This window comes from Carcharhinus amblyrhynchos, chromosome 27 (assembly GCF_965287045.1).
Source record: "Carcharhinus amblyrhynchos chromosome 27, sCarAmb.v2.hapA, whole genome shotgun sequence".
Lineage (NCBI taxonomy): Eukaryota > Metazoa > Chordata > Chondrichthyes > Carcharhiniformes > Carcharhinidae > Carcharhinus > Carcharhinus amblyrhynchos.
The window spans coordinates 13,997,388-14,010,706 of NC_137350.1; the positions used below are offsets into that span (position 1 = coordinate 13,997,388).

The 13,319-nt window shown below is 40.4% G+C and overlaps 2 protein-coding genes across 4 annotated transcripts in view; one reads left to right on the forward strand and one right to left on the reverse strand.

Annotated features, from left to right (window-relative positions):
• The first annotated feature begins 3,972 nt into the window (after positions 1-3,972).
• Positions 3,973-10,922, forward strand: LOC145359059 (HIG1 domain family member 1C-like). Of its 2 annotated transcripts, none has more exons than XM_080213428.1 (4): positions 3,973-4,129; positions 8,286-8,384; positions 9,708-9,842; positions 10,651-10,922. In XM_080213428.1, the coding sequence occupies exons 2-4, from the start codon at positions 8,291-8,293 to the stop codon at positions 10,713-10,715; spliced, it is 294 nt and encodes a 97-aa protein (XP_080069554.1). In that variant the 5' UTR covers positions 3,973-4,129; positions 8,286-8,290; the 3' UTR covers positions 10,716-10,922. The 2 variants fall into 2 exon arrangements, with proteins under 2 accessions (XP_080069554.1, XP_080069553.1); XM_080213427.1 differs by having other exon boundaries at positions 3,985-4,176.
• A 142-nt stretch (positions 10,923-11,064) lies between these two features.
• eftud2 (elongation factor Tu GTP binding domain containing 2) overlaps positions 11,065-13,319 on the reverse strand; it is a 112,131-nt gene continuing 109,876 nt past the window's right edge. For both annotated transcript variants that reach the window (XM_080213419.1, XM_080213418.1), the window contains exon 28: positions 11,065-11,389. In XM_080213419.1, the coding sequence (XP_080069545.1) occupies positions 11,294-11,389 (96 nt within the window). In that variant the 3' untranslated portion in view covers positions 11,065-11,293. The remainder of the gene's footprint in view (positions 11,390-13,319) is intronic.

Sequence of the window (13,319 nt, forward strand, 5' to 3'; positions counted from 1 at the left end):
TTGTAAACAGGTATACAGGAGATGTCCAGAAAATGATTAAAGCTAAAGCATACATGACAATGGATCTGTATGATGTGATCAAAAACAGAACTGTAACCAATTTAAAGTAACAATCTGATGACCTCATCAAAATGTTGCAATTTTAAACATTAAAAAGTATAAGAACATATGATTAGCAGAGTAGCTCGGGAGCAAGCTGGAATTACAGCCACAAGTTCTGCTCTTCCTCATGCATGTTAAGTAAAACTGTTTTTGTTGAAATTACACATGGTCTTTGAATTCACTCATTCTCTCCAACATTTATTAAAGTTATCAGTTACACTTTTCCTTTGTATTACAGTATGCCACTGTATATTTGGTTAATTCACTGTGATAACTCCTAGAATTTCCATGGGGAATCCTGAATTGATCTCCCTGTAGGGTTTACGGAATATGAGTTCCCATGGTAATCAGTGATTGCCTATGCAATTGGAACTCGTCACACAAGCCCTTGATAAGGCGGACTCCAGAACGTGTCTGGAGACCAATCGTTCCGGAAGGAATTCATGTACGTGTACCACAGAGTTGTGGTTTAACGTTGTGACTTACAATAAACATCATTCTTTCCCCAATCCAAAAGAGAAAATGCTGGAAAATCTCAGCAGGTCTGGCTGCATCTGTAAGGAGAGAAAAAAGCTGATGTTTTGAGTCGGGATGACCCTTTGTCAAAGCTTTGACAAAGGATCATCTGGACTCGAAACATCAGCTCTTTTTTTTAGTCCCTTCAGTCTATTTTGAAATTCAATGAGATCATGATTGATATGTGACCTAACGCCACTTTTACCACATATTCTTTAATAGCAAGTGAAATAAACATGAAATTCATACCTGAGTAGAATGAAGCTTTCTTAAGATGATCATTGATTTTACAAAATATTTAAACATATGCGGGACATAGATCTAACTAGAGTTGTTACGGTGTACAATAACATAATGGACCAAAAGAAATGTCCTGTAAAAGATAGCCAATTGCAATTTCACAAGCAGTGTGTCACCAGCTCAAGGTGCCTCAATGAAAATTCCACCAGCTGCAATCAATGGGAAGTAACTTTATAAAGTTACTTTTATGGTTTACCTGGAAGGTTTTTGCAAAAGATTGGAAAAAACTTACACATCTCAACCTTGATATCCAAAACATCTGTGTTTACACTACAATTTAGCAGTTTAGCTTGTAATTTTATGTTTGTGTCTCATTTAAGATTTGGTAGATTCACCTGAAATATAAGGTAATTTATTGTTGTGTTCCTGCACCTATCAAAGAGATCAGTAGTACACAGCAGGCATCCTGTACAATGTCCTAAAATGGCCCATTGAGAAAGAGATTGATTATTATCTCTGACACACTACCTCTAGCTGTGGTTATGTTGAATAGATGTATAAGATGAAGTTTCAGTTTACTAGAAGAGGTTACATTCTTCCGTGAGCACAAAGAGAGATTTGGGAGACATACATGAATAATGTACACCTGGAAGAGGTATTGAAGAGCATCTGGTGCTTGTATTCATCACAAGAGACCTCAGGAGAGAAAAGAATCGGGGAAAAATTGACTGACAGATTGGGGAAAAAATTCCATGTAAATACATTGGAATAGTAAAATAAATCTGATTATTAGTTTCATTTCAATTTTCACCTGAACTTTGTAGACAATACAGTCTTGGAAATGGGGTTAACTAACTGAAAAATTGAAACAATAAATAAGGAATGAGAATAAATAATGAAGAAATTCATTTCACTGAATTACTGAAATGTAAAAACAGAGTTTCAATATACTTAACGGTATTTCTTGTTGCTCTGTTCTGTGGTTCAGAGATATGGGTGGTGGCAAGCTAGGTGTAGCTACTTTCACTATGACTTTTTCCTATTTTATGTCTACAATTTTGCCTATTGATGTTATATCATCCTTACTGCAGATTATTTTACAGTTTTTTACAATCCAATATTGAAGGATAAAGATATAACTGTATTTTGTAGCACCAGGGATCCGGGTTCAATACCCAGCTTGGGTCACCGTCTGTGTGGAGTTTGTACATTCTCCCTATGTCTGCGTAGGTTTCCTCCAGGTGCTCCGGTTACCTCCCACAGTCTGAAAGACGTGCTGGTTAAATGCATTTACCCAAACAGGCACCGGAGTATGGCAACTAGGGGAATTTCAAAGTAACTTCGTTGCAGTGTAATGTAAGTTTTAATAAATAAACTTTAAAAACTTTAAAAAAATAATTTAACATAGAGCAGCCTAACCACTGCTTACAAACTTAATCCTACTGACAATGGGGTCTAGATATAGCCAGTTGTCTAATTGTAACATTGTGAGATACTGATTGTTAAATGGTTGTCTGCATAAGAATCATAGAAGGAGGCCGTTCAGCCCTTCGAGTCTACACTGACTCTCTGACAGAGCATCTTACCCAGGTCCTATCTCAGTAACCCATTGTATTTAACCTACTAATTCCCCTAATCTACACATTTTGGAACCCTAAGGGACAATTTAACATGCCCAATCAGTCTAACCCACACATCTTTGGACTGTGGGAGGAAACTGAAACATCCAGAGGAAACGCACACAGACACATGAAGAACATGCAGACACCACCCAGACAGTCACCCAAGGCCGGAATTGAACCCGGATCCCTGGTGCTATGTGGCAGCAGTGCTAACCACCATGCCACCGTGCCTGTCAGTTTATGGAATATAGGGACAGTAGCAGCATGGATACAAAATTGGTTGAGTGTGGTTAATGGTTGATTTTTGATCCAGAGGTATGTATATAATATGGTTTTCCAAGGATCAATGATGACCTAGGTGGGTGTACAGGGTGCAGTTTCAAAATTTGCAGAAATTACAATACTTGTGAATTGTGTGGGAGAGTCACGATAAACTTCAAGAGGACATAGCCAGGCTGATGGAATATGTGGTGATGTGACATATGAAATTTAACATAAAATGAATCCACATAGGAACATAAGAAGAACAGGAGAAGGTCATTCAGCCCCTCAAACCTGATCCCCCCTAGCTTCCTAGGACCAGGGCTGATCTGAATTCACCTAACTCCACCTCCACTTTTCTGTCTGACCCGCATAACCCTGACTCTCTTGCCAATCAAAAATCTCTCTCCCTCAGCTTTGAATATATTCAATGACTCAGCCTGCACTACTAGGTGGAGACGGGCGGGTGGAATTCCAAACTCTAACTCTCCCTTGAGTAAAGAAATTCCTCCTTAGCTCTATTTAAATGGGAAACCCCTTATTTTGAAACTGTGCTCCCTAGTTTTAGATTCCACTACAATGGGAAACATCTTCTCAGCATCCACCCTGTCAAGTCCCCTCAGAATCCTGTATGTTTGATAAGATCACCACTCATTCTTCTCGCTCCTAATGAATACAGGCCCAACCTTTCTTCACAAATCAACCCCTTTATCCCAGGAATCAGCTTGGTGAACCTTTAAATAGGGTGATTGAAATTGTACTAGGTTCTTTAGTTGTGGTTCAACCAATGCTCTGTACATTTGTCCCTACTTTTATACTCCACTGCCTTTGCAGTATAGGTCAACATCCTATTTTCCTTCCTAGTTACTTGCTGTACCTGGATGCTTATGCTTATTCATTGTGAGTCATGCACAAGGACACACAAGTCCTTCTGTACCTCTGTACTTCTCCATGGTCTCTCTCTATTTAAATAATACAAAAGTTTTACATTCTTCCTGCCAAAGTGGACAACCTCAAATGTTCCCACATTGCACTCCAGTGCAATTCTTGCATGGCTGCGGGCAGAGGGACATAGCAGTATATGTGCAGAGTAGGGCACTGGGGATTTTCACAGTAACTTCGTGGCGGTGTTAATATAAGCCTACGTGTGACAAATAAATAAATAAAGCAAGGTCAAGATTGCAAGCTGAAGCAAAGTGAACCAGAGAAGGCGGGTCATTTAATGGGCTGCCAAGTTCCGCAATTGAGCCTTTCCCTGCTGAGAGTATTTACTGAGCGGCTGGTGTGATCAAGCCTTTACGTTATCTCACAGGGGCGCGGCCATATCACGGCCAGTTTATTGAGAATCGATGGGACCAGGAAATGTAACAATCATCGTGACTTAGCAGGTAACCGGCTTACATCGCTTGCGGGCCAGCGTTGACTTCCTAAAACGGTAATGCCTTTAAAGATCTGACTCAAATGTTTATGTAAAAAAAAACAATGTTTGTCGATTCGTGATATTTTGCAGGATGTTGAGGTCAACAATTTGCTTGTTGAAATCTGATGCACGGTAAAGACTCCCTACCTGAACCGGATTGAGTGGTTAGTATAATGGCTGGTGCTGGCTCCTTCATTGACAAAACAGAATTGCACCGCTATTGTAACCACAGCACATCTGTACGGGGGAAGAGGGCTATCGTGACCATTTGGTTTCTATCGCAGCCCCAGGGCTACTCAGCGAGGAACAAGCTGTTCTGGTTCCTATTTCCTATGTCCAGGACAGTTTTGCTAATATACTTTCTCATGGTCCTTACTTCTGTAATATTGATATTTATTTATGCCACTTCCATCCTGTGGGAGTAAGGAATTAAATCAATGTTAAATGTTTCGCAATCTCAGTGTTGCTTCCAGCCTGGATTACATTTGCTGATTCCAAGGATTTGGGTACCACTAGCAAGGATTTTTTAAAAAGAGAGAATGCTGAAAAAAATCAAGTTTGGCACCACTTGTGAAGAGAGAAACAGAATTAAGGTTATATTTAAAATGTATTTATTTGAGTCACAAGTAGGCTTACATTAACACTGCAATGCAGTTACTGTGAAAATCCCCTGGACTCCACACTCTGGTGCTTGTTTGGTTACACTGAGGGAGAATTTAGCATGGCCAATGCACCTAAGCAGCTCATCTTTTGCAGTGTGAGAAAAAAACCAAAGCACCTGGAGGAAACCCAGGCAGACATGGGGAGAAGGTGCAGACTCCACACAGACAGTGACCCAAGCTGGGAATCGAAACTGGGTTCCTGGCGCTGTGAGGCAGCAGTGCTAACCACTGTGCCACTGCGTCGCCCCAATTTGAGGAGGGGCAGATGGCATAAAATAGGTCAGGATAGATTAGATGGCAGGGCAGATTAAATGACAAAAGATGCCATGGAACTTGAGACAAAAGGAATGATAATGGTAGTATTAAAGAGTAAGTGGGGGGGGGGGGGGGGGCTCTTATTGGCTTATCCCACTGGTGAGCTGGTAACATCAGGTGAGAGGTGAAAAATTGGGTTCACGCCTGGTTTCTCACCCCTTGCTATCTTGCCGGACCCATTTTGCCAGTGAAATCTGCTTTGTGCCCTAATTTCAATATCCATTTGGTAATTTAAATATAATTAGTACATCCTGGATGCTCCCATCTGGGCTCACTTGACTTTACCTGCTCGCTGGTCGAGGTCCTCACAGGTGAGGAGCACAGATGGTGTCCACCAACAGGGACCAAACGTGATGACCCCGGAGGCTATTAAAGTTCCCCGGATGGATGGGGCAAGGCCGGTCAGTGATCCTTGGGCAGTGATCCATGGGCACTGCCTGTGCAATGGTGCACCTAGAGCTCAGCACCTGGCTTCCTGGCAAGAATAGGCTCTACCCCTCCACCTATTGGCAGGAATCACATCTGGGCTCCTTTATTTTCTAAGTGCCACACAGCTCACTCAATAAATTGGGGCAATTCTCTCCTGTTTCCACGCTCATTTGGCACTTAGAACTTTTTTTGATAAGATCACCCCTTAAAGCTTTGATGCAGAGTAGGTGTTGGTAGCAGAATAAAGGTTAGCATTGTCTGAAAGCAAAAACACGAGATAAAGATACAGAGTGACTCTGGGAGGAAAATGCAAAATAGAGGATGCATTTCATGGTCTGAAGTTGTTGGATTCAATGTTGAGTCCAGAAGGCTATAAAGTGTCTAACTGGAGGATGAGGTGCTGTTCCTGCAGCTTGCATTGGGTTTCACTGGAACATTGCAGCAGGTCAAGGGTAAAAATGTGAGCATGAGAGCAAGACGGTGAACTGAAATGGCAAGCGATCAGATGGTCAGGGTCATGCTTGCAGACTGAGTGAAGGTGTTCCCCAATGTGGTCACACAGTTGACCTTTGTGCTCATATTTTATGACCTTGCCTACCCAAGGCTCGTAAGATCCCGCTGGAGGCCAATGAAGAATGCCGTTCTGCGAGCCTCGCCCACCCCAGAATATGGTGATAAAATTCCGGATTTGGTCTCCCAGTGTATAGGAGACAATGTTGTGAACAGCTAAAACAGTAGACCAAACTGAAAAAAGTGGAATGGTCCACTTTGGAAGCTGATACCAGGGGGAGAGGGGGTTAGTAATGTGTTTGGTAGTGGCTTCATGCTGAAAAAGGTGGAGGATGATCCTTTGAAGCTGGTGGTGTGGAAAGTGAGTTTCGTGGTTTTGCTTCCTCTCTTCCTTTTATACATTTATATATTTGGATGCTAACCAGAGTGTATTTCTCACCATCCTCCTCCCAACCCAAAGATGCAAGAGCTCTGTAAATATGTGGCACCTTCATTCAAGAGTCAGCATACGTTACCCTTTGAAAGGTACAGGGAATTAAATGGAGTTCACAATTTAAACAGCTTACATAAAAATATACATAGAAAATAGAAGCAAAAGGTCATTCAGTCCTTCAAGCCCATTCCACCATTTATTATGATCATGGCCAATTGTCAAATTCAATACCCTTATCCCCCCCTCTCTTCCTCCCATATTCCTTGATCCCTATATCTAATCCCTTCTTGAAATCACACAGCCTCAACTACATTCTGTGATAGTTAATTCCACACATTTACCACTCTCTGATTGAAGAAGATTCTCCTTTACCCCTTATCCTCAAATTATTACCCCTAGTTCTGGGCTGTACCACCGTCAGGGACTTTCTGAATCCACCCTGTATAATCCTGTTAGAATTTTATACATTTTTAATGAGATCACATTTATCCACATTAAATTGCATCTGCCATGCATATGCCCACTCACTCAGTCTGCCCAAATCATGCTGAAGCATCTTTGCATCCTCTTCACAGCTCATTCTCCCAACTTTGTATCATTTGCAAATTTGGAGGTAACATGTTTAATTCCCTCATCCAAATCATTTAAAATGTGAATAGTTGGGGTCTGCCTGCCAATCAGAAAAAGATCCATTTATTCCAACTCCCTGCTTCCTGTCTGCTAACCAGCTTTTTATCCATCTCAAAAACACTATTCACAATCTTAAGTGCTTTAACTTTACATAGTAATCTACTATGTTTATTTATTAATTTTATTTAGCATCACAAGTAGACTTACATTAACACCACAATGGAGTTACTGTGACAATCCCCAAGTCGCCACGCTCCGCACCTGTTCAGGTATACTGAAAGAGAATTTAGCATGGCACCTAATCAGCACATCTTTCAGAGTATGGGAGGAAACCAGAGCATCCAGAGGAAACCCACGCTGACACAAGGAGAACGTGCAGACTCCCGTCTAGACAGTAACCCAAGCTGGAATCAAACCTGGGTCCCTAGCGCTGTGAGGCAGGAGTGCTAACCACTATGTCACCTTGTCAAAAGTGTTCTTAAAGTCTAAATAAACCATATTCACCAGGTCTCCCTGGTTAACTATACTTGTTACATCCTCAAAAAATATTAGTAATTTGTCAAACATCATTTCCCATTCGTAAATCTATGCTGACTTTGTCTGATTATACCACTGCTTTCCAAATTCTGTGCTATGAAATCCTTGATAATGACACTAGCAATGTTCCTGTTGGCAGTATTAGGTTCACTGGTCTATTGTTCCCTATTTTCTCTCTACCTCTGTATTTGAATAGCAGGCTTACATTAGCTTATCCTCCATGTACGTATGGATGGGCCCACTATACCATTCCAATTACAAGAGCTTCTGCCTCATCGTTCACACGAAATGCTAATTCTGGGTTTATTGAAACAATTAAAGGATGATGGAAGGGAGGGAAGATCACTTATCAATCTACATTTTTGTACTAACCATTTAGAAGCCCTAAAATTGTGAATTTTTTTCTCTTGGGACACTGACTACATAACTTTATGAAAATAATAAAGCTCAAGAGTTTCTTTACTGAACCACCCAAGTTTAAAAATTGTAATAATTTAGATGGTGTAAATAAATTCAGGTTGGACAATTGCAGTTTTTGGAACTATTTATACAAAATGTCGTATTTAATACTGTGCATTAAAATGGATTGTTATTTGCTGCTGCTTTAGTGATCATGTCTGCAGACAGCCCCTCATGGAGTTCTGAAACACAGAGCCAGACTTCCAAACTGATTGAAAAGTCCAAAGAGTCACCTTTTGTGCCAATAGGTGAGTCACTGTATACAATATTAAAGCTAGCCTTTTGTCTAATGGACTCTGTTTTATTTTCTTATTACAATGATAACAATGTACCATCTTTGGACATGGACATTAAGGGAAAAGATTTTGTCAAAAGGAGTTAGCAAACTGAAATGACTTGTGTCCCAATTACAAATTTTTCAACAAAAGTGATCATCAAGAGTGCCATTGTGAATTAAAGGGGAACATAATGATCCAACGATATTAAAATTGTAGACTGATGTTCTGCATCAAAAATTTACAGAACAATAAATGAAATAAATAAAAGCAAAATACTGTGGATGCTGAATTGGAAAAATGCTAGAAAATCTTAGCATATCTGTGGAGAGAGAATAGAGCTCCAAAGATGTGGTTAGGTGGATTGGCTATGCTGAACTGCCCTCCACTTACTGTCCCAAGATACATAGGTTAGGAGGATCAACGGGATAAAATACAGGTGGTTATGGGTTCAGAGACGGGTCAGACTCCTTGAGCCGAATGGCCCCCTTCTACACTGAAGGGATTCCACAATTGATTCTATGATGGCTAACGTTTCAAGTCAGGATGAACGTTTATCCGAGTTACCAATTCAAAATTGAATCTTAATAATTGGCTTTAATTTCAGTATCATCTATCTGATTTTACAGAAGGGTTTGTTAATACACAAAGGGCAATGATTAATTCAAAAACCAATTCTTCAGTGAAAATATAACTTCCTTTCCATTTTCAATGAAGGTAACAAGGCTGCACTGATTGTTGCCATATTGATGGTGTCAGACAGCTTTGGATACCTATACTGCACTCAGATCTTCTCTGTACCAGTTCAAATTTGTTCTACCTTCAACTCAATGAAAAATGTCAACTTAAAATTGGGTTTGAATTTATTCTGGAAAGTATCTGCTAATCAGCTTGAGGGGAAAGCCATGGCCTAGTGGTATTATCTATCACTATACAATTAATCCAGAAATTCACCTAATGTTCAGGGGACCCGGGTTCAAATCCCGTTACGGCAAGTGGTGGAATTTGAATTCAATAAAAAATATCTGGAATTAAGAATCTACTGCTGATCATGAAACCATTCTAAATTGTCAGGAAAAATCCATCTGGTTCACTAATGTCCTTTAGAGGGCAACTAGGGATGGACCATAAATGTTGGCCAACCAGTGATGCCCATGCCCCACGAAAGAACGAACAAAAAAAATCTCCAGGCAGAAATACTTGAGTCAGATGAACTGGCAGAGCACTCGGTTACCACATGGACCTAGTCCAAGAGAAATAACTTGTTTTGAATATTAAAATTAACATTTATTACAGGTATGACTGGATTTGCAGCAATAGTTGGATTGGGACTTTATAAACTACGAACGAGAAAGGACACCAAAATGTCTGTACACCTTATTCACACCCGTGTGGCTGCACAGGCATGTGTAGTGGGAGCAATGACCTTTGGTAAGTATCTTAATCTTCAGTGAAACGGAATATGATAGCTGAGGGGAATATGTATAAAAATTTAAAGAAACTCCTAATAGTGGTACATCAGGATGGAGAAGGCTGATTCCAGGAAACAAATCTGCACTTGAGCTCAGTCACTGGGTTAGGTGCTTCCTGTGTAGTCAGTATTATTCATACAGAACTAATTTATCAGCCAGCTGGATTTGGTTGTGACCCTCCTTCTTCCATCAAAGGCTAAGATTAGCCCAAACTAGTATTTTGATCAGCATCAGCAGCCAATCAGCTGAAGCTGGTTGGTCTGTTGAGATTTTTAGACTGCACAATAAAAAAAATACTTGAGAGGTGAATTCGCAGAACTGTGGCTTGGCACACGGACTGCTGTCGATTTGGAAAGAATTCCAATGGCATTATTTCAGCTTTTTGTGCAACACTTGCCTAACCCTACTTCACTGCTTGGAGAAATTAAAAGGGGAAGTCATTGGTCTTCGACAAAGGACCTGTTTGTTCAACTGATTGTTGAATCTGCCAAAGTTTGTGTTTTGGATTGTTCAGTTGGAACTGGATGTTAATAATTGGCTTCAATCCGAATTTCTTTAGCTGTAATCATTCCAACTGCTTTCCCCTACTTGAATCAGCTACACCTTGCCAACAGAACCATTCTGGAATTCCGCAGTTAAGGCACTTAATTGTGTTATTCTTGGCAAGTTTGTCTTACCCAACTAAAACAGACAGATATTTCTTTACAAGTAAATTCAGTATTAACTGCCACAGCTGAGTTCACATCTTGTTCTCAATTGCCTTGCAGGTGTCTTGTATTCCATGTATAAAGAATATGTGGTGAAGCCAAAAGAAACAAATCTCTCAAAGTAAATATCCTCTGTGCTGCATATATTTATGTAACAATGTTGTGTTCCACTTTGCACTGAGATGACCTCAGTAAGATAATTACACCTTCAAATGTTTGAGGTTGCTTTAATAGATGTGAATTGTATTATTCCGAGATATTGATAGTTTTGTATTTTGCAGTCAGGATTTCCTATTCTTTAATAAATTAAAAGGCAATGCACAAAGGATTCAGCCATTTTGCTTGTTGTCTGATTTTCTTTTTATGCACCGCATACATGAACAGCATTTAAAAGTAGTAATAACTTCTCAAATCACGTATAATCAAATTGAACAACACATTAACTCTACATTTTTGTAAGAAAAACCCAGCCAATAAAAACAAAAACTGAACACTTCCTTTTTATTTTGGGATGTAATCTACTAAAAACATTACACTTGCAATACCAAAATAAAAAGTTCAGATCAGCTTACTCTTCTGGCTTATTCATTCCATACTTGTACAGTTCCACGGGATGCCATCAGTGTACTGAGCAAAACCATGTACAGAGTCCTTCTGAGGGATGCAAGCAGTTGGTCCTTACTTCCAGGGACTATTGTTTGGGTTACAAGGGGTAATTGAGAACTACGTCCTGCTTTGCAAGTTCCAGCAACATAGGATCATCGAAAAACTTGCTGATACTGACATCTTCACTGAGACCCTGTTAATAAATGAAGTAGTAACATTCGTCAAGATTTATTCCTACTTGTTATATTTAAAATATCCTTAATTTATTACAGGGAATAGAAAGTAAGTTACAAAAAAAACCACAAAATTATTTCATTTATTGCCATGACATCAGTTGGAAATGTGAATCACTAAATGCCAGAGGATACAAATTAAACATTAAATTAGAAGCCACCTCATTAAAGTGAGCTGAAAGCAAAATATGCCAAGTGCAATATCTGAAGCAGTAGTGTATATGATTTGTGTATAACAGCTTAACAATTTTTGTTTCATCCATGCTATGATCTTGTTAAAAAAGGTCTGAGTTCGAGTTGTAGAGGTCATAGAGATTTACAGCATGGAAACAGGCCCTTTGACCCAACTCGTCCATGTTGCCCTTTTTTTAAACCCCTAAGCTGGTCCCAATTGCTTGTGTTTGGCCCACATGCCTCTATACTCATCACACCCATGTAACGGTCTAAACACTTTTTAAAAGACAAAATTGTACCCGCCTCTACTACTACCTCTGGTAGCTTGTTCCAGACACTCACCACCATCTGTGTGACAAAAATTGCCCCTCTGGACCCTTTTGTATCTCTCCCCTCTTACCTTAAACCTATGCCCTCTAGTTTTAGATTCCCCTACCTTTGGGAAAAGATATTGACTATCTACCTTATCCATGGCCCTCCTTATTTTATAGACCTCTATAAGATCAACCCTCAGCCTTCTACACTCCAGAGAAAAAAATCCCAGTCTATCCAGCCTCTCCTTATAACTCAAACCATCAAGTCCCAGTAGCATCCTAGTAAATCTCTTCTGCACTTTTTCTTGTTTAATAATATCCTTTCTATTATAGGGTGACCAGAACTGTACCAACTGTGGCCTTACTAATGTCTTGTACAACTTCAATAAGATGTCCCAACTCCTGTATTCAATATTCTGACCAACGCAACCAAGCATGCTGAATGCCTTCTTCACCATTCTGTCCACTGTGACTCCACTTTCAAGGAGCTATGAACATGTACCCCCATATCTCTTTGTTCTGTAACTCTCCCCAACGCCCTACCATTAACTGAGTAAGTCCTGATTAAATCTACCAAAATGCATCACCTCGCATTTATCTAGACTCCATCTGCCATTTGTCAGCTCACTGGCCCAATCAATCAAGAACCCGTTGCAATCCTAGATGACCTTCTTCACTATCCAATGTTGGTGTCATCTGCAAACTTACTAACTATGCCTCCTATATTCTCATCCAAATCATTACTATAAATGGCAAATAATAGTGGACCCAGCACCGATTCCTGAGACACACCGCTGGTCACAAGCCTCCAGTTTGAAGAACAACCCTCTACAACCGTCCTTTGACTTCTGTCAAAAAGCCAATTTTGTATCCATTTGGCTACCTCACCCTGGATCCTGTGAGATTTAACCTTATGCAAAAACCTACCATGCGATACCATGTCAAAGGGCTTGCTCAAGTCCATGTAGACAACGTCAACTGCACTGCCCTCATCTCCATTCTTGGTTACCCTTCAAAAAACTAGATTAGATTACGGAGGGTTAACTCCCAGAGCTACACAGGCAATTTAAAATGTTGATCAGAACAGTTCCTACAGGAGGAGATTTGAGACAGAAGTTTACACTGCCTCCCTCCCCCAGTGGGTTCTGAGCTGGGGAGTGTAAAATCACATGGATAAGATTCCCTCTGAGATCCCACCCACCCTAACCAGACGTACAATGGACAGGGCAGGGCTTTGGAGGGAAAGCCTGTCCATGTCACACAAAGGTATTTTCCCATCTGGCCTCAATTTTTAGGCTGGCAGGATGCCAAATAGTTAACAATCTTGATCTCAGATGGGAGTGGGTGGGGTGGGGTGGGGACACTCAATCTGAAGACCCCTCCAGTTTTGGAGTATCCTCCC